The sequence below is a fragment of the Equus caballus genome, chromosome 11 (assembly GCF_041296265.1).
Source record: "Equus caballus isolate H_3958 breed thoroughbred chromosome 11, TB-T2T, whole genome shotgun sequence".
NCBI lineage: Eukaryota > Metazoa > Chordata > Mammalia > Perissodactyla > Equidae > Equus > Equus caballus.
In genome coordinates this window covers 44,296,127-44,318,530 of record NC_091694.1, presented here as the reverse complement: position 1 = coordinate 44,318,530, position 22,404 = coordinate 44,296,127, and the positions used below count along the sequence as shown (strand labels likewise).

Genomic DNA, 22,404 nt, shown 5'->3' with positions numbered 1-22,404 from the left:
TCCCAAGGAAGAGGTGGCATTTTAGAGGCCATGTGAGTGGATGGGAGGGAAAAGCTGAGGTGGCCAAGAAAGGAAGAAGAGTACGGTCAGATAAAGAGGATAAAGGGTGTTGGGGTGGGGAGTGACTGCTAATGGGGACAGGGTTTCTTTTTTGGGGAGATGAAAATGTTCTGAAGTTAGATAGTGGTGCTGGCTGCACAACTAATACACTAAAATCCATCAGTACATTTTAAAAGGGTGAACTTTATGGTACATGAATTACATCTCAATTATACTATTATTTTAAAAAATGATACAGAAAAGACGAATAGGAACATTTGGAGAGGTGATGGGAAATGAGGGATTTTCAAATTCTCTAGTGGGGTGGAGAATCAAGTTCTGATCTGTAGGATACAAAGTCTTTATTTAGGGAGGGTGAGAATGTTTTTCTTGCTAAATTCTACAGTTTACATTCCCATCATACCTTCTGAAGTTTTATTTTGATAAGAGATTCTCCTTCATTTCTTGGGCTAAATTATCAGTGGACTATTCATATGTTTTTGAATGATGGGCAATAGCTTTTCACTACACACCTGTATTGTTTCACCCTGGGTTTTAGGACATCATGAGAAACACTTACCAACACCAAAGATTTCATAGTCACTATCCCAAACTGTCTCGATGATACTGTTCTAGCACAAACAACCATACGACACCAGTTTAAATTTCTAATTTATTATTAAATTACATAACAAAGCTTCTTCTATACAGTCAGAAAATGCACATTTAGATGAGAACAAAAATTAAGTACAAATACAATAAAACTGGTTCCAAGAAGCCATTTTAAAAGCAAAAAATTAGAAAGTGCATTTGGAATAGATTTTTAGAAGTCTGTATTGGCATTTTTCAAGAGGAAACGTCTTCCATCGTGGTAAAGTGTGAGCGGAATCGAAACCCTTCCCTAAGAGCTAATAGGATGGGAACAGATGCAAATACTTCGATACTAAAGTGAGACTTTAGGTACAGAGAAAACGAGAAAGATCCCCCAAGACATGGCTCAGCTTTGTCTCAGCTTCTTATCCAATAAACATCCTTAGGAGTCACTTGTTCCTTCCTCATTTTATTTTCCCCTATAAAACTTCAGGTATGCAGGTTTACAAAGGAATGATAAGGTTAGTTTATAAAGACCGTGATGAAAAGCTCTGCATCTTTTTGGAGACCAGGCTAAAGAATCCCTAACTCAAAAGGAGAATGAAATTTTCTGAGTGGAACCCATTTGTCCCTTAGTTACATTTGCCACATAATTCAGGGTAACACTAGACACGGCCATTTACCCTCAACAGCTGCATATCGCCAGTTAGAAAACTCAGTCAATTTCCAAGAAGTCAGATCTGGCTACTGATCAAATATGAGGTATGGGAAAACCAAAAAGGCTAGTCCAGTTCTTTAAAGTCCTTCTCGTCAGGTTGAGATTATTTACAGTGAAATAGAGAATTAACAGTGGGAATGAGAGTCCAACGTGCCTCTAGTGCTCGGAGGCCAAAAGTCACTGGATCAAAAGGCTCAGTGAGCACATTTCTCTGTTCAGACGTATTCAGCATCCAATAGGAAAGAACTGAAGTAAATATTATTTGGTTCCAGGTACAAAAAGTGCCCTCACGATGTCTCCTCCCATCACCTGTCTCTATTCTCAGGATTTTACTCCCATGGCTGATCTGGGTACTGGGCAGCAGGGAAAAAGGCGTTCTCTGTAAAAGTGAATTTTGGTACAAAGGAGAGAGGAACAGGGAGAAAGAAAGCTCTTTTCTAACACTAGAAAAATAAAAGGTGAGCAACACTGGTTACAGAGAATCCTTCAGCATCACTAATAATAATAAGGAAACGATGGGAGAGACAGCCAGGACAGATCAGCTAAAGCACTTGGAGATCCGGGCCTGAACTTGAGGAATAGATTTATTACACATTTTTTACTAAAGTTATCAGCACACATTAAAACAAAATCTTAGAAGTATATTTTTTGAAATTTTCTTTTTGTTGCCATGGTTTTTCAAACTTTTTAGTGAAATGCAAAGTTCTGAGTGGTTACTAAAGAGATCACAAAAGGAAAGACCCATTATATAAGACAATGTCTGAGGGAGAATAACTTCCCCTAAGAGACAACATTTGGGACCAGGAATAGAAAACTCCTTCTTACCCGCTGGCTCCGACTGACTTTAACAAGTAACTTACTCTTGGCCCCTGACCCTAGCAACTGGTCTGTAAGGACAGCAAAAAAGGGGAGAAAAACAAGATGGCAAAAAAAAAAAAAAAAAAAAGTTAGATGGCATGAAATTGAAAGGGTTCAGATCAGCTATCATGGGATCCACATTGAGCCTCTTACTTATAAACGGCATGCTTCTATTTCCTTAAATAAAGGAACCAGAAGAGGAAAGGATGAGCACTGGCCTAGCTATCGCATTTGGCCCTGGGTCACCTGACTATGGGCTACAGCTCTGGGAGGTTAGTCAGACCTAGCTGACACCAACATCTACACGAAGCTTTTTCAACTTCCTTGGAAGAACTAGTTTATTTTCATAAGGAAAATAACCAACATAATTCTCTTACTTCATTTAAGCATAACCCTACGGAAAGGCTCGTCAGCCAGCAAGTGTGTGTCTGCTTAGCTGCCGCAAGCTGGATCAGCCTGGGTCCTAGTTTTACTCTCACACAATCAGCTTTAACGAGTGCACCAAATAATCAGACCAGTAAAAAAGACTGGTAGTATAATTAAATAAATAACTTTATTTATGATACTTCGGATTCATAAATGCCAACTATATAGCAACCAAAGTCCCATAAATTCTAGCTGAGGCACAACCACCAATCAAGACCCTTTGAAAAATCAAAGATAATAAAGTGTCAGGGAGAGAAGTTTTGTTCTCCCAACAGAGACTTTAATAAACGAACTTACCTCCCTGATCCTTTAAAGTTCACTTTGGGAAAACTTCCAAACTTTATCTTTAAAGGGCATTCCCAATCAACTAACTGATTAATCAACCCATATTTAGAAAAATAAACCCCAAAGATAAAAAAATATATCAAATGCCCTTCACACCCAGAACATAATAAAACTTTGACACCAGAATGAAAAACTTCTCAGTCTCTATTCTAGACCATGGCTTAGTTACCCTTCAGCCAGTATATCAGGTTCATCTGAATGACGCCGTTAGCACACTATGACGTAGTTCAGAACTACATGCTAATATCAATTATTCTCTGTGGCACAGTCTGAAGCCAACACTATAAATACCACAGTAAATTCCAATGGTAAAAAGCAGCCTTCTTTCTTGGTGTGTATATGGCGGAAGTCTTCAAACTATTTGTGGTGGTTCAGTTAAACAAGTAATAAACATACAGAAACTGAGAAATGGTTAAACTTGAACAGAATTCTGGTGGGTGGTTTAAAATTTTGTCACTGTCCAGGGATGGTAATAGAAGACGGGTGCAGACAGCGACAGATTCTGTCACACGCACCTTCAACACCCAAACTATTCTCTGGATGTTTGGAAAAGCTTAACAGATTTGGAATGAACAGGTTTCACAGAGCACAGAATTCCTGGTGCATCAGGCAGTAGTTCTTAAGCTTTTGTTCACAAACTGCAGAGCATTTACAAACAGAATTATCTGGATACTGATCCCTCCAATCAATGTCTTTTTGCATGTGGCCTGTTGAACAGATCCCACTGAAAACTTAGCAGTCCCCTCACTCAGGTACCAGTGTCAATCCCGACATGAGAGGAACAGCAGGGGGCACTGCCAGACATGGGCTATGAGTTTCTTTCGTCATGATAGAACTGAGATTTCATTTTCTTGTGGCAGCAGATATTAATCCAGTGGAAAAAAGGAACAAAAAACAAAAACGACGACTGAATCCTTTTAAAAAAGCTTGTCATTCTTGACGTTTTTCCAGAAATACAGTTAACCCCAGTGTGTGCAGGATTAGAAAAAAAAAAAGAAAATGAAAAAAGCTCTTTTGTGGTGTTTGTCTTCTGTTTCAGACAACCTCAACGATGTTGAAGTTGGCCTGTCAGCATCTCAAAGAATTTGTGAAAAACGAAATTTTCCTTGAATACCAAAAGAGTTGGGGGGACAGAGCAGAAATTTACAGCACAGATTATCAAGAAATGACTTGTGATTTCTCATCATGAGTGTAAAATAAAAGGACAAGAACTATTTTTATTCACAACCCAATCTGGTGGCTGAAGAGAAAGCAGTCTTTGGATATACAGAAACCTGGTTTTCTGAAGAGTCCAGCTTAAAACCTGGCTTATCAGCAGCCTTCAACACTATCACTGAAGCACAGAAACTCAGTTTCCGATTGGTTTACTTACCTCCTGGGGAGACAAAAGCAACTGAAAAAAAAAAATTTTTTTTTTAACTAAAACAGAAGGAAATGAGTGTTAGAAAAGATAGCACAGAAAAACTGTAGCTTCAGCTCAACCTGACCAGGTCACAGAGTCCATCGCCATCAGTCTTGAATTAATCCTGCTGGTCAGGCTATCAGGACTGTCAACTTCTCTTTCCTACTCTTCCTTATTCCAGATCAGGGCACAAAAATGGCGGTTGTCACGAGTCCCTGGAGATGTGCCATCAATGGAAAGCATACAGCAGTAATAGGATGGTACAGACACCAATAACACCACCCAGGATGAGTGAGTCTCGCCGCTTCCTAAGGTTGATTCGCTGGATCAGACTGTTCACAGCAGGAAAACGATCTTTGGGAAATCTTATTAAGGTCATATCTGGAAGAAGCCTCTTTAGCGAAAAGTCATAGGAATCTCAAAAACAGAAATCAGTGGAGTGCAGAAATAATAAGCGATCAGAAGAAATAGAGGAAAGGAAAATCACATTGAGGGAGTCAAACACACATGCCAAAGCTGGGAATGTCCTAGGGCTCAAGGTTCCAAACAAATTCAAGTCTCCCAGGACACTGTGGTAGACAAATAAGAATAACAAAAAGAAACAATTCGTAGAGACAGAGGGAGAAGAAAATAACAGTGATGACAGCTGCCTGGCTTAAGAGACTCCTGCCAGGCTTCAGGTCAGGGTGGGAGGCAACGTGGGGAGGAAGAGAGGAACCCTGCAGGGGAGAGGGGCACAGGTACAGCCAGCTACCCCGACCCCATTCCACTCCTGCCTTTCTTTTTTCCTTTTTCTCCTTCTCTCTGTTTTTTGTGGGGTTTTTTGTTTAGGCTTTTTTTTTCATCCCTTCTCTCAGGAGACTGGGAAGTTTTCAGGAGAAGGATTTTGAAGAGTACTTGATCCTCTCCCCACAGGGTGATAAGGAATTGATGGGAACCAACTCTAGGCTCTGTATAATTAGGCACTGGTTAATTATTTAAATTTTTAAATTTACTTCGCAACAGTAGGAAGGATATGGTAGGAAGGATATGGTAGGAACATGGGTTAAATTGCTCTAGCTGTCCTATTTGAGGAACAAAAAAGGAAAGAGAAAATTTTCAATTTTAGGAGTTTTACAGCAGTCACAACTGTATTTGACTTAGTATTTCAAAATATCTTCATATTCTTACTTGTCTGTATGTTGTAGACCAAAGCACGTGCTTGTGCACCCTATACTGTTTTGCATTTCTAGCAATGATTTCTGACTATACACCTGCAAGTACATCCTCTTCGTTAACAGAGGTACTATATCAAGGTCAAGAAAACCACCTAGGATTCTAGAGAGCTGAAACAATCCTTAGTCCCTGCGAATCCTCCTTGCATTTCCTTGTGACAAAAGGACTCTCAGCAGGGACTATACTCAGTTGTGCACGTGTACACTCTACATCTTGTGTGATTAGGGTCACGCTTTCTTCTAATCTTGAATTTCCTTGTGCATCTAGAGCAGAGCTTTATACTCTGTAGGAATTAATGTGTTTTCTGAATTAATTAAAAGAAAAAATAACAATTTGCAGAAACAATTTTTAAAATTTGGAAGAGCAGGAAGCATGAAGCAATGGGCAAAACTTTTACAAGCTATAAATCTCATATAGAGCAAATGCTCACTTCATCTTTTCTCACTCAGTAAAAGCAGCATCAACAATTCCCTTAGAGAAAGTACACAACCTTTTGGCAACAGGAAACCCAGTGTACAGTGGACATTCTTCTGTCTAGTCTACCTGTAGGGAACCCTCCACTCTCCCCCTATAATAATCTAGTTCACGCCATGAAACAGGGTGGGGCGGACCTTGTCCTCTCCATCAGTGTACATACAAACTCAGATTGGCCAGGAAGAATATCCCCTCCCCTTGGCCAGTGACTGCGTTAGGAAAAGGCAGTGACTCAACATGGGGCAACCACAGTCCCATTGGGACATCTGCCACAGCTGTCAGAAAAGACCCCCTTTTCCACGGGGATTTTTGAACTGGTAGGAGGTGACTCCTGTAGCCATCTCTCTCACCATGAGGAGAAAACCTGCCTGAGAATGAGACCAACACAAAGGAAGGCAGAAATAAGAGATGGAGTAGGTAGGGGGGACAGAGGAAAGGCAGATTCTTGATAATAAAATCTGCGCCCCTGAATCCAGCCATGCCTTAAGCTAAATTCTACCCCTGAAATTTTACAGATACATGAACAAATTAATTCTCTCCTTTTTCCCCTAAGTCAGTCTGAATTTGGTTTCTGTTACTCTCTATGGAGTCCTGACTAACTCACATCCATTTTATTTTATTTTATTTATTTATTTTTTTTTTAAGATTTTATTTTTTCCTTTTTCTCCCCAAAGCCCCCCAGTACATAGTTGTATATTCTTCGTTGTGGATCCTTCTAGTTGTGGCATGTGGGACGCTGCCTCAGCGTGGTCTGATGAGCAGTGCCATGTCCGCGCCCAGGATTCGAACTAACGGAACACTGGGCCACCTGCAGCGGAGCACATGAACTTAACCACTCGGCCACGGGGCCAGCCCCATCACACTCATTTTATTTTTTAATACACATTCTTTTGGAATGATTGTAATTTGTGGTAATGATAAAATGAGATAATATATATAACAATACTCTTTAAACTATATAGTCCTATATAAAATATGATTTTGGATATGTGGTTTTATATTTAGGGTGACAAGGCAAGAACAAAATTCACAAAAAACTGGAAAATATCAACAGACTTCAGGATACTGTTTTCCTCAGGCAAAAAAGGTATCAAACTAAAAGTGACCTTAAATTATCTAGGTCCAGAAGATATTCAACTTTGGAAAATTACAGGTCTGTCCTCCCTTAGTAACTGGGGAAGGAAACTTTTCTCCCCTAAAAGGCTTGACTTCTCAAAAAGTAAACAAAACATTTCAGAGTAGCAGGCTTTGTTTACCCACTGGGTTTCTCAGAAGTCTTTAGTAATACTAATTTAAATTGTGAAACTGAAGAATTAAAAAGGTAGAGGTCACGACAAACAAGCGGTCGGATCTATGCCAGCATTCAGCCTGCGAATAACGAGTCACAATGAAGAGACTCTGTCAGCAATCACAACTCATCTAGTATCCGGCTGTCTCCCTCCTTCCCCTTCTCAGCATCTGTCGCTGATTTATTCTCCAAACTGGGAAAAGAAAAAAGAAAAAGCATACAATTTATGATGCTTAGGTAAGGATCAGGTATACTGTGGAGTTCTAACATGGATTCAAGAGCTTTTAAAATATAAAACAAGTTTGTGAATAATTTGAAAATTCACACTTGTAATTTTTTTCTAAATCTATTAACATCAAACCTCCAGTGTGCAATCTTTTAGAAATGGTACTAAACAATATGAACTTCCATAAAGTGGGAGTACAGGACATATTGATATTCTGCAACGACTGACGGCCTCTACTGCGACTGACAATGGCAACCTGCCAAAACAAAACACACAGATTTCCCCCCCCAAAATCACAGATTTCAAACTTTCAAAAAGGATACTGGCCAAAGTGTTCATTTTGCTCTGAATCGACTTCAACATTCCTCTCTGTGAGGTCATATTTTCTTTTGTTGCCATAGCAATGCTGCAAGTGGGAGGGGGAGAGAAGACAGTGAAATTGGCATTTAAGATCATCCTGCATAGATCCATCATATCCTTAAAAGCGAACAGAGAACTAAAGTGAGCAACATCATCTTGAAAAGCAGTGGGCAGGAAAATGGAGAAAAAAGAAAGAAATCACTTCCAAGCCACCTTCCACTGTGATTTTTCTGAATGACCACTCCATCCCCACTGCTATCCTCTGATGGCTTTTTGGACAAGGCAATAGGCCATTTCCTATGACTTTTTTCAAAGTAACAAATGAAATAACAGACAAATCACATATACAAAAGCTTCTTAAAATGGTTTTGAAAGGGGCCAGCTACGAAAACACTCTTAATCAGAAAAAAATATTGAGGGAGAAGTAGGGAATTACAATCATAAAAACAGAACCAGAAGTGTAACATATCACAAAATATTCATATACAAACAGCCCTGAATTTATGAAAAGATTATGTTCCAAAATTCTACTTGAGAATCAAGTAGGCAGATGTAGGACACACATGTCACATTATGCTGGGTTTCCAAGCCAGGTGACAAAGGTCACAGATTCATTAAACGACTGAGAGAGAAGTGAAAAAGTCCCTTCTCTTACAAAGACTGTATTTTGTAGAGTATAGCCTCTTCCATGTGACTACTCTGATATCCTGTTTAAAAGAACCTCAGTTAATATCTTTTTGCTATCACTGTCAAGATTAACTTTCAATAGTCTTATCTACCTGGAGATTAGAATCCTAGAGGGCAGGGTCTGTATCCACACCCCCCCCCCCCAAGGAAGATTCACGCTGAGCTAACATCTGTTGCCAATCTTCCTCTTTTTTTTTGCTTGAGGAAGATTAGCAATCTTCCTCTAATTTGTAGGTGGGTCACCACCACAGGATGGCAGACAAGTGGTGTAGGTCCATGCCCGGGGTTCCAAACCTGCAAACCCAGGTTGCCTAAGTGGAGCAGGCTGAACTTAACCACTATGCCCTGGGGCCAGCCACAGTATCCATTTTGATATGTAACACACAGGGGAGTGCTTTAGATATTGACATTATAAAAAGCAATAGGAAACAGAATGTTCTTGAGTAATTCTGAAAATATGTGAAACATTAAAAAAAAAAAAAGCAACAGAGATGAAGAAAATCTTAGAAGAAGGTGGTAAGAGTACAAATTCCTGACTTCATCTCTGGCCCAATTTCCTCCATGGAGGAACACAAGAACAAAGGCAGACATGCGGGGGAGGGCCCATCTGAGGGCCCAAGTTCTTTTGAGATCTCCAGGGGAGAAAGCCAAGCAGAGGACTACACTCTCTCAAGCAAGGGAAGAACCTGGGAACTAACAGCAGAGACTAGATTTTTCTTCACGCCTGGGGCAAAGACCTAGGTTTCACTGCAGCCCGAGGAGCCTAGACAGTGGAAGATATGGATCTGAATGTACAGGGGCTGCAGTGACAGGCTGAACTGCTCCTAGTCCCTGAAGCTGGGAAAGAACTGCTACGCACAGAGAAACCTACAAGCAGAGAGCCAACAATCTACCAGCTGGTGTGATGCCCAGCCCCGAAGGGAAAAAGCTGCTGGGCCATCCACTACCATTGGTATGCCACTGCTTAAAGGTCTCTAACAGAGCCTGACCTATCTGGTTGCTGATTGACACACTTTTGGACAGGCAACACCAGGTATCCCATTGGAGGAAAACACTAGAGGGAGTACTCTAAGCAAATGACAAATGAATCAAAACTGAAATTTTAAGATTTGAAAAGGCAAAGAAGAAACAAAGTGTGTAAGGAGATACATAAAAGGATATATATTGAAGCACTGTTTGGAACAGTAAAAGACAAACAAGCAAAAAAACACCCACCCCCCAAACTGGAAACAACACTGGAATGGTTTACCAGATTATGGTATAACCACACTATGAAATAATACTTGGTTATTAAAAATAATGAGTTGGGGGGCTGGCCCTGTGGCCAGTGGTTAAGCTTAGTACATTCTGCTTCAGCAGCCCAGAGTTTGGTTCCTGGGTGAGACCTACACCACTCATCAGTGGCCATGCTGTGGGAGTGACCCACATACAAAATAGAGGAAGACTGGCACAGATGTTAGCTCAGAGCGAATCTTCCCCAAGCAAAAAGAGGAAGATTGGCAATGGATGTTAGCTCAGGATGAATCTTCCTCAGCCAAAAAAAAAGAATGAGTTGGTATTATTTCTATTAACATGGAAGGATGTTTATGATATACTGAATGATTAAAGCAAGCTACAGAATGTGTAGAGTAAGAGTCCTTTTTTATTTTAAGAAATAAGCAAAACATCTTTGCGCATGTTTTTATAACACTGAAAAAGGTATCAGAAAGATACACAATCGTCAGTCAGTACAAGTTACTTCAGGGGTAGGAATGGGGGGACGCCAATCAGGAGGTGAACTTTTGCTTTATACATTTTAGAATTATTTAAAGTGTTACAATAAGAACACTGTACTTTTGTAATAAATATCTAATAAAGAAAATTGAAAAAAATTAGAGGAATTCCACCTAGTGATTAAGAAATGTTAATAATATCAACAAAACCAAATCTACTACTGTTATTCACCTCAGAACCACTATGAGTCATGTAATGATTTATAAAAGTTTTCCCCAGATCCTAGAAAAGCTCAAGAATTGAATGGATCAGGTATCTCTGGAGGCAGAACTACGGAATAGGGCTAAAAATGAAAATTTGTAGAGATTTGTACAAGCAGTTGCCAGATCCCTAAATTATCTTCCCCAAACCATGCAGGCAGGTGATTGTCCCCAACTCAGAAAAGACCTAAACTAAGAGAAGAGACCTTAGAGATACCGACACTTTGAAGTTCCCAACAAAACAGCCAGGTCCCTTCCTGATCACCCATTGTGAGGTCTGCACCCAGCAAGTCCGCCTACCCATGCATGCAGAATGAGCGTCCAATCACTGGGTTTGGGAGCCTCAGCCTTAAACATGAACAAAGAGCCAAAAATCACCAGATGTTGATGGCAGCCTCTAACATAAAAGGCAGAGATCCAAACTAACCAACCAGCCAACAGAAAAGTGCCTCTGAGGAAACAGAGACAATAACAGAAACTTAAGGAACTCTAAAATCAAATATTTAATGTCTTCAAAGAGAGAAAAGAAGATATCACATCCATGAAACAGATAAATAAATTCATGTGTGTGTGAGTGTGTATCCATCCCTTAGGAAAGAGCTTATGTAAATTTAAAAAAGAAGAGTGGAAATAAAAATGTAATACAAGAGTTGAAAGGACAAATTGAGAAAACCTCCCCGAAAGTAGAAAAAAAGATAAACGGAAAACAGAGAAAAGGTATTAAAGGATCAGAAGGCCCAACTGACCTTTTAAATTAAAAACAAAAAACAAAAACAGAGAGAAGAAGGAGGGAACAAAGTGATAAATAACATTAAAAAATTTCCCAGAACTGAAGACAAGTTTCTAGATTGCCCAGCACAATGGACTGGAGAAAACGTATGCTAAGCTCATCATGGGGAGGTTAAAAACAACCAACCAAAAACATAGGGAAAAAGGGCTGATCCTAAAAGCTTCCAGAGATAAAAAGCTTATCATATACAAAGGATCAGAAATTTTAATTAGCATTGGACTTAAAAAGCAATCCTGGAAACGTCTTCAAAAATTTCAAAATTATTTCTAACCTAGAATTCTATATCTTAGCTCAACAATGAATCAAGAATATGAGTATAATAAAGACTTTTTAGATGTGAAAAGTCCAAGAAATTTACCTCCTATTCTTTCTCAGGAAGCTACTAAAGGATGTGGTCCAGCATAAGGAGGGAATAAACTAAGAAACTGGAAGACACTAAATCTAAGAAATAGGTGATCCAATGAAGGAGATCGTTTTAGATGATAGTGAAAGGACATCCCAGGACCAGAGCAGTATAGCAGGCCTAGAGAACAACCATCAAGATTAGAGCAGGAGGAGGCAGGCAATGTCAACTTTACCTTGAATTTTAGATCCAAAAAACAAAAAGAGCACAAGAGTCAACCTAACAACATCCATTGCATCATTAGTTTTTTTTTTTTAAAGATTGGCACCTGAACTAACAACTGTTGCCAACCTTCTTTTTCTTCTTCTCCCCAAAGTCCCCCAGTACATAGTTGTACATTCTAGTTGTGAGTGCTTCTGTTTGTGCTATGTGGGATGCCGTCTCAGTATGGCTTGATGAGCGGTGCCATACCTGCACCCAGGATCCAAACTGGTGAAACCCTGGGCTGCCGAAGCGGAGCGCACGAACTTAACCACTCAGCCTTGCAGCCGGCCCTGCATTGTTAGTTCTTATTCGTGTAATTTTTGAGTTTAACTAAATGTCTATGATAGAATATATGTAAAAAGTGTTTGTTTTAAAATAAATTTACAAGGTATTTAGAAATAGGTATTACAGTCTTGTATAAAGTAACAGAATTTAAACCTATGCCAAGGCATCTGAGGTCAATCTTTGAATCATAGATGCCTCTGTTTTTTAAACTGGGACTATTACCATCTCCTGTGCACTTTAACTCAGAAGCAGACAAAGAAGATTAAAAAATAATTTCTGCAAAGCACTTTGTATTCCTTGGAGAATAGATATTATCATCATACATTATGTTATTATCTTGTTGAATATGCATGATTTCCAGTACCACACAAAGTATATCTAGACATACTTTTCCATCTCATTGCATCATCTGGCGTCAAGCTGAGTGAAATCTAGGTGGTTGTTATTTCAAGGGTCAAATACTCAGAGGCAAAACATATGCTCCAAATAATATATAATGCTTTTAAAATGATAAATCATTGATGTGCCTGCTTACTGGAACTTTCTTACCTATTCTATGTAGTAAACTCAGACACTTATTTTTTCAACAACACACAATACTAGTTATACATTTAAAGCTTCAGAATAAATTTATAAATATTAAAAATATCATTTCTTTTCAATAAATTGATGCCAAGTCTATATTCAGTTGTGCACGTATTTTTAAAATGTATCTCCAAAAGGAAAAGGTAAATTTTTACATATGGAACATGTAAAAATAATTATTTGACACAACTTTTATATTATCCATAAGTAATCATAACTAGCTTTATAGTCAATGAAATTTCAGTTGTGCTACCCATCACATTTTGAAATAAAGGGAAACAGTGAAATAAAATTCCAATTGCATGTTTTTTGCTTTTTAACTAGCAAAATAATAGTAGCAGTGATTCAATGGTTTTCAAATGTTTCTATTCTAGGAGGTACTCTAAACTTTTATACTGATATTACCAGCCCTTAAATAGGCCAGCTTTGAATTGAGAAGCTTAATTAAGACAGCCTGGCCCTAGAAGATCAGGCAGAAAGAGGAGGAAATAAAAGGAAGGAAAAAAAGGGCTATTAAGGAGACTTTAAGCAAAGAATTCTCAGGGCCTGCCTGGTGGCATAAGTTCACAAGCTCTGCTTCAGTGGCCCAGGGTTTGCAGGTTCGGATCCCAGGCGTGGACCTGGCAACCACTTGTCAAACCACACTGCGGCGGCATCCCACATAAAATAGAGGAAGATTGGCAACAGATGTTAGCCCAGGGCCAATCTTCCTCACACACACACACACACAAATTCCTGGCAAAATGTGATCTTACTTCATGTGCTGATGAAAGGGAAGGAGTCACAAGGCAGATATTTCAGTTGACAATTAGACAATTCTGTGAACACTGCTCAGTCAGAATGCCCAGTGCATGCAATTTAAACAAAATTCCAAGACATGATAACTACATATTATTATAAAAGATTACAATTTATTATTATTAAATAATGATAGAAACATATTATAAAATTGAGTAAGATTAGAATTCATGAGTCCATATCAATATAAATAAATATTTAAAATATGAACACTGAAATATTTAGGGGTAAAGAGGTATCATGCTTACAACTTATTTTTAAGTTGTTCAGAAAAAGGTAATAAAGCAAATGTGGCAAAATGGGGAATCTAGGTAAAGGGTATATGGGAATTCTCTGTACTATTGGAACTGTTCTAAAACCTGAAATATCAAAATAAAAAGTAAAAAAAAAAAATCTGTATTAACAATAGAGCTACCATTTACAGATTACCTACTATCAGTCAGGCATTGTACTAGGTGTTTTACTCATATTATCTTTAGTCTTCGCAACAATCTTTTAGGGTAGGTATTATCATCAATCTCATGTTTTTAAACACATAAGAAAATAAAGGCCCCAAGTAATTCATCCAAGAACAGAGATCTAATAAGTAGCACAGCCAAGTTTCCAACCAAATCACACTCCAAAGCTTGTACTCTTTCCACAAGGTGGTAAACACAGAAGTGGTTTAGACAGAGCTCTGGTTCCAGAGTTACAGACTTAGATTTGAGGATTTGAATCCTCCATACTATTTATCAGTCATGTGACAACAAGCAAATTACTAACCTTAAGATTTCTTTTTTGTTTTGGAGATGGTGTCTAATGATCAGTGTCTACCTCACGGGTTATTGCAGATTAAATAGAATAAAGCATGTAAAGCACTCGAGCACGACAGCCAGCCTACCATAACAATACAAGTGTTTCTTTCTATGTACTTCGTCCTACCTTTCCTGAAAAACAATGCTTTAGACACTGCTGAACTCTGTATCATAGCAATCATATCTAGTTAACTTCCTTTCTTACTGTCATAAGATAGGTATTTAAAAATTCACCAATCCTAGAAAATTAAGCAGTTCAAACCAACAAATAAATGTCCCTTACCTTAAGCAGGAAACTACTTCAATGTTATTACAGATAATACTAAATATTACTGCAGTAGATTGTCTACAGCTGCTGGAACAGAAACCAAGTCTATATAAATGGTATAAATAAGACATTTACCAAATCATATGTTTAAGATTGTTTTCCATTAAAAAGTGAGAATAAAAAGATTGAGGCTGAAAATATCGAGTATGAATTAATCAGAAAAATTAACCTAGGTTAAAAAAAGCTAATTCTAGTAATTCTGAAAACAAATGTTTTGGGCTTCAAATGTCTCTTATAAGGGAAGGATACAGTAAAAATACATTACCATCTAGTGAAATTCCCATCCTTAAAGAAGATGAATAGACTTTAACTCTAGTTACGGGGTTAACCTGATCTGTTCATTTATGTGTAAACAAAAAACACAAGAAAGTAGGACAAGAGTTTTTCCTTACCTTATTGTCTCTTCTATCAAACGATCTGAGCTGCAAATAAAAGAAAATTCAAATTCTGGAATTATTAAAGCACATTTAAAACTTGTACTTAATTTTTCTACACTTTATAGATAGGTTAACTTTTCAGCCATTATGTAAACAGAATACCCAGACTTTTGAAAGCATCTGGACAAAATTCTGGACTCTGAAATAAACTTAATTTATCCATACATGTAATTTTCCTCCTACTTGTATTTGCTAGCTGAAATCTATTTCTTCCACAGAGATACTTAATAATTAAAGTCAGAACAGTTTTTTTAAGATTTTTTTATTTTTCCTTTTTCTCCCAAAGCCCCTCGGTACATAGTTGTGTATTTTTAGTTGTGGGTCCTTCTAGTTGTGGCATGTGGGACACTGCCTCAGCACGGCTTGATGACTGGTACCATGTCCATGCCCTGGATCCGAACCAGCAAAACCCTGGGCCGCTGAAACAGAGGGCGAGAATTTAACCACTCGGCCATGGGGCCAGCCCCCAAGTCAGAACAGTTTTAATGACAGCATAAAGAAATGAAACTTCTTTAATCTAGATAGCTGAACGATGTCACCACTGTCTATTCAAAACTTAAGAATTACAACCAACTTGTTGAGACAGGATAGGCAAATACACAATCATGTGCCACACGATATTTCAGTCAACAACGGACTATATAAACAAAGGTGGTCCCATAAGATTAGTACCATACAGCCTACGTGTGCAGTAGGCTATACCATCTAGGTTTGTTTAAATACACTCTGTGATGTTGCACAATGACAAAATCACCTAGTGATACATTTCTCAAAATGTATCCCCATCGTTAAGCAATTCATGAATAGTTCTGATGCCTACAAGTAGTAATTATTTACACCTTAAAGTTCCTTCCTTTTTTGGGAAACAGTTTTTTTGGAAAGAAAACCAAGTCTCAGCTTACCAAACATTAGAATTCAAGAATCTGAATAAAGACAGCAAATGCACCTTTGATCTGTAAAACATCTGCCTTCATGCATCACACATTGGAAAGAAAGACACAAATGAAAAAACAATTTTAGGGAGGAATTAATAGGTAAGCTAAGTTTGGTAAAGGGGTAACTTTACAGCAGAAAGAAGGAACTCCTTGATATCTGTATATCTGTATCCATTTGGCACAGTGTAAGGAATACAGTAGGCACTCAAATACTTGCATATTTTTTCCAACTACTTCTTTCCAAAAGAATTTCTAAGTTCACTGTACAAACTAATAAGTTGAAGTTTCATTATAAAGTGGTGGACCAGAAAATCTAAATATTGCATGGACTAGGGCCAAAGACGAGCTTTAAAAATGTCATAAATATCATATATAAACATGTGATTAAGAATTTCAAAAATTACAAAGATAGTGGAGGGATTAAAAGCTAGACTGTGTGGCTTTTGAATGCTGGCTCTACCACTTATTAACTATCTGACCTTAGGCAAGTTACTCTGTGCCTCAGTTTTCTCATCTGTAAAATGGCAATGATAAAGAAAAAACCTACTTGTTAAGAGGATTTAAGAAGTTTACATATATGTATGATTAGAACAGGACCTAGTACATTGATAAGCACTAACTATTTTTTGCTATCATTACAGTAGTTTCTCAATAACTATGGACTAATTCTAAATCTAAGCATAAAGTTGATATAAATTTCCAGATAAACCCACTGTTCTGGTAAAATCTATTAATTACAAAACATGTATTTATTTTGTTAACAAATGTGTACGGAAGTGCCCCTGGAGTGTACTGGGTCAGATCAGACAGGGGTTACAAAGACAAGGCATCAACCTCCATAGATCTTACAAAGATAGACAATATATAGGCCTACGGGTATCTTGGTAGAGTGATCACAAAGTCACAAAAGAGGGAGTGGTTAACTAGACTTGGGTTAATACCTCCTTGTTCAATACAATGGTTTGGTTGACTGTCCTCATCAAGGCCTTTTAGTACATCAAAGGGCATATAAATGAGATATTTAAAAATCCAGGCAGTATAATATGAAAATAAATAATTCTATTGCCAAGCTCAACAAACTAGTTTTGTATTAACAGCCTTAATGAAGATAAAATCAATTAAATAAACTACTAAATTAAGTGAAGAGTAGACTATTAATTTGCTAATTTGTTAAAAATGATGACATATTTGCTAAAAATACTTATGGAGAGTTTATAATGAGACATGTACTGTTCTAAATACCATAAGGATGCCACGAGAAAAGAAAATTACTGGTCAATATTCCTGATGAGCATATATGCAAAAACCCTCAACAAAGTATTAGCAAACTGAATTCAACAATATATTAAAAGGATCATACACATGATCAAGTGGGATTTATTCCAGGGATGCAAAGATGGTTCAACATCCGCAAATCAGTCAATGTGATACACCACATTAACAAAATGAGGAATAAAAATCATATGACCATCTCAATAGATGCAGAAACGACATTTGATAAAACCCAACATCCATTTATGATAAAAACTCTCAACAAAGCAGGTAGAGAGGGAACGTACCTGAATATAATAAAGGCCATATATGACAAATGCACAGCTAACATAATCATCAAGGGTGAAAAGCTAAAAGCTTTTCCTCTAAGATCAGGAATAAGACAAGGATGCCCATTCTTGCCACTTTAATTCAACACAGTATTGGAAGTCCTAGCCAGAGCAATAAGGCAAGAAAAAGAAATAAAAGGCATCCAAAGTCAAAAGAAGTAAAACCATCACTATTTGCAGATGACATGATATTACATATAGAAAACCCTAGAGAATCCATCAAAAAACTATTAGAACTAATAAAGGAATTTAGCAATGTTGCAGGATACAAAATCAATACACAAAAATCTGTTTCATTTCTATACACTAATAATGAACTGTCAGAAAGAGAAATTAAGAAAACAATCCCATTTGCAATTGCATCAAAAAGAATAAAATACCTAGGAATAAATTTAACCAAGAAAGTGGAAGATTTGTATATTGAAAACTACAAGACATTAATGAAAAAAATTGAAGACACAAATAAATGGAAAGACATTCCATGTTCATGGATTGGAAGAATATTGTTAAAATGTCCATACTACCCAAAGCAATATACAGATTCAACGCAATCTCTATCAAAATTCTAATGGCAGTTTTCAAAGAAATAGAACAAATAATCCTAAAATCTGTATGGAGCCATAAAAAGACCCTGCATAGCTAAAGCAATCTTTAGAAAGAAGAACAAAGCTGGAGACATCATGCTTCCTGATTTCAAACTGTATTACAAAGCTAGATTAATTAAAACAGTATCGTACTGCATAAAAACAGACACAAAGATCCACTGAACAGAATAGAGAGCCCAGAAATAAATCCATGCATACATGGCCAATTATTTTATGACAAAGGAGCTAAGAATATACAATGGGGAAAAGACAATCTCTTTACTAAATGATGTTGGGGAAATTGGACAGCCACATGCAAAAGAATGAAACTGGATCACCATTTTACACCATACCCAAAAATTAACTCAAAATGGATTAAAGACTTGAACATAAGACCTGAAACCATAAGACTAGAAGAAAACATGGGTGGTAAGGTGCTAAGCAACCTGGCATAGGTCTTAGTGATGATTTTTTTGAATTTGACATCAAAAGCAAAAGCAACAAAAACAAAATAAACAAGTGGGACTACGACAAACTAAAACCTTCTGCACAGCAAAGGAAACCATCATCAAAATGAAAAGGAAACCTATTGAATGGGAGAAAATATCTGCAAATCATATATTTTATAAGGGGATAATACCCAAAATACATAAAAAACTTAAATAACTCAATAGCAAAAAACCAAACAATTCAGGGGTGGGCCCCTGTTGGCATAGTGGTTAAGTTCGCACGCCCTGCTTCAGCAGTCCAGGATTCACAGGTTCAGATTCCGGGGATGGACCTACACACCGCTCATCAAGCCATGCTGTGGTGGCATCTGACATACAAAACAGAGGAAGACTGCCACAGATGTTAGCTCCGGGACAATCTTCCTCAAGCAAAAACAGGAAGATTGGCAACGGATGTTAGCTCAGGGCCATTTCTTCTTCACCAAAAGAACAAAACAAAAAAACAATTCGATTAAAAAATGGGCAGTAGGGGCTGGCCCGGTGGTGTATGCTCTGCTTCGACAGCCTGGGTTTGTGGGTTCAGATCCCAGGTGTGGACCTACACCCCTCATCAAGCCATGCTGTAGCAGCAACCCACATACAAAATGGAGGAAGACTGGCACAGATCTTGGCTCAGGGCCAATCTTCCTCAAGCCAAAAAAAAAGGGCAGAAGATCAGAGTAGGTATTTTTCTAAAGAAGACATACAGAAGGCCAACAGGTACATGAAAAGATGCTCTACATCATTAATATCAGGGAAATGCAAATTAAAACCACAATGAGATACCACCTTATACCTGTTAGAATGGCTATTATCAAAAAGACTAGAAATAACAAGTGTTGGTGAGGATGTGAAGAAAAGGGAAGCTTTGCGCACTGTTGGTGAGAATGTAAATTGGTGCAGCCACTCTGGAAAAGAGTATGGAGGTTCCTCAAAAAAAAAAAAAAAAAAAAAAATAGAACTACCATATGATCCAGCAATTACACTCCTGGGCATTTATCCTAGAGAAATAAAACATTATGTTTATACAAAATGTTTACAGCAACTTTATACGTAATAGCCAAAAGCTGGAAATAGCCTAGATGTCCTTCAATGGGTGAATGGTTAAACAAATTGTGATATATTCATACCATGGAACACTACTCAACAATAAAAAGAAACAAGCTAGTGATATATGCAACAACCTGGATGAATCTCCAGAGAATTACATCGAGCGAAAAAAAATCAATCTTTAAAGGTTACATACTGTATAATTCCATGTACAGGCAACATTCTTGAAATGACAAAATTATAGAAATGGAGAACAGATTAGCGGTTGCCAGAGGTTAATGAGGGGGGTGGGAGGTGGGAGATAAGTGGGTGTAGCTACAGAAGGGCAACACAAGGGATCCTTGTGGTGATCGATAAGCTCTGACAAGAATATCAATGTCATTATCTTGGTTGTGATATAATGTTATAATTTTATAAGATGTTACCAGTGGGTGAAATGCTTGTGAATCTACAATAAACTCAAATAAAAAGCTAAAAATTTAAAAACCAAAGTGTTGACCATTGTACCAAACAACAACAAAAACCCAATTCCAAGTTAGACTGAATATAAAGGTACAAACATTAAGAAGTATACAATCGTGAAGCAGTGTTTAAAAAAAAAGAGAAAAACTATTCTGTGGAAAATATATTTCCATCTGTCTAAAGAGAACTGTAAAAATACAAAGCTAAGCATTTCACACAAATCATCAGAAAATCAGCCAGATATACTTCATTATGACCATTATCTGCTTTCTGTAAGATCTGAAGATAGAATAGTGTTTCTTTGTATCTGCTCTGAACCAGACGTCAGAGCTGAAGTTCACTAGCTAATAAATTAGCCTAACTACTAGACTTTAGTTAGAAAACAAATTCCTTATATTTTGTATTCCAAGACAACGTTCCTGAAGAAGTAAGGTTGAAATGGTCACTAAGGAACAACTTCCTATGTGGTTACATAGAAAGAAAATTTTTGGTGTTGTTTGTAGCACACAGATATAACCTTTGTTTTATGTAATGAGTACTTTCCTTAAAAGGTATGCTTTCTGAAAATGACATTTTGGACAACTTAAATCATATTTTAAATGTAATAAGACCACTCTATTTGCATGAATCAAATTAAAAATCTTTTATAAAGCATGCCTCCATTTATCTTCCATTTTTGGTATAAAACTAGATTTTCAAGAATAGGTTTTCTTAAAAGGATACATTTTCATTGAGATAGACCATTTTATACATTTGAAATTGACAATTTTTCCTCATATGGTAATTTTATAGCATCATCTGAACTGCAGTCAAAGAAAAGAGTTTGCTGGATTCCCCTGAAAAAGAAGCCAACCTAATAATAGGCTTTACTTAAAAAGAAAACCAAAATTATAATCCCAAATATCCTACCCTATGGAGGAAGGAGCTATTCCTCCCCCTGGTAGCCTTAGTTTATACACAGTTATGTGTCACATAACAACGGGGATTGTTCTGAGCAATGCGTCATCAGGTGATTTTGTCTCTGCGTAAACACCGCAGAGTGTACTTAGACAAACCCAGATGGCATAGCCTACTACACATCTAGGCTACAAGGTATTAACCTTATGGGACCACCATCATATATGCAGCCTGTTGTTGACCAAAATGTTACATGGCGCATGACTGTAGTGGCATAAGCAGAGGAAAGCCAGTGATTTTTTCTTTTAAAGCATACTTTTTTTTTTTTTTTAAAGACTGGCACCGAGCTAACAACTTTTGCCAATCTTTTTTTCTTTTTCCTTCCCAAAGCCCCCAGTACATAGTTGTATATACTAGTTGTGAGTCCCTCTGGTTGTACTATATGAGACGCTACCTCAGCATGGCCTGATGAGCTGTGCCGCGTCTGCGCCCAGAATCCAAATCGGCGAAACCCTGGGCCGCTGAAGCGGAGTGCATGAACTTAACCACTCAGCCATGGGGCTGGCCAGGCAAGTTATTTTTAAATTTCTTCTCAGATTGCCCAAAGTCTCCAAGTCCTTACTCATTTAGCTAAGACTTCCACTTGAATAAACACCATTCATTAAAAGCATCCTGGACAGTGTGGATATAATTCAACGATAGAGTGGCTCCATAAAGATGGCATAATCTGGTAAAAGTTGAATTTAAAATTGCTTTCCTGTGGGGTATAACATATATAATCAAGTGGAATTAACAGCCCAGAGGCATTCCATAGTCATCTAGAGTCTTTAATTAAGCAACAAGTTTCTGTTTCTCTCAAGACCAAACTAGCTGAAAACAATGAGCCAAATTTTATAACCAATTACTGTACCAAGGAATCAGTGAAGCCATATTCAAATAGTAATTCTCTTTTCAAAAAATAATTCATCTCTCCCAAGATACATCCTGCAATTGGCACAAATTTCAGGAATAAAAATGAGACCTAATTAGAATTCTCTTTTAAAAGAGCAGGTAATTAATAACAAAAATGTAAATGAATAAGCAAGCAAATAAGAAAACAAACAAGTATCTAATAAATAGAATTTAAAAATCGATCTCTTTGTAAACTGCAATTGATGAGGC

The 22,404-nt window shown here is 37.5% G+C and overlaps 1 protein-coding gene across 4 annotated transcripts in view; it reads right to left on the bottom strand.

Annotated features, from left to right (window-relative positions):
* Positions 1 to 698: 698 nt before the first annotated feature.
* The window catches only part of GOSR1 (golgi SNAP receptor complex member 1), a 52,395-nt gene continuing 30,689 nt past the window's right edge, over positions 699 to 22,404 (bottom strand). Inside the window, exons 7-9 of one of the 4 annotated variants that reach the window (XM_005597640.4) lie at positions 15,182 to 15,211; positions 7,906 to 7,988; positions 699 to 4,733 (exon numbers count right to left, since the gene is read on the bottom strand). In XM_005597640.4, the coding sequence (XP_005597697.1) occupies positions 4,609 to 4,733; positions 7,906 to 7,988; positions 15,182 to 15,211 (238 nt within the window). In that variant the 3' untranslated portion in view covers positions 699 to 4,608. 4 annotated transcript variants of the gene reach the window in all.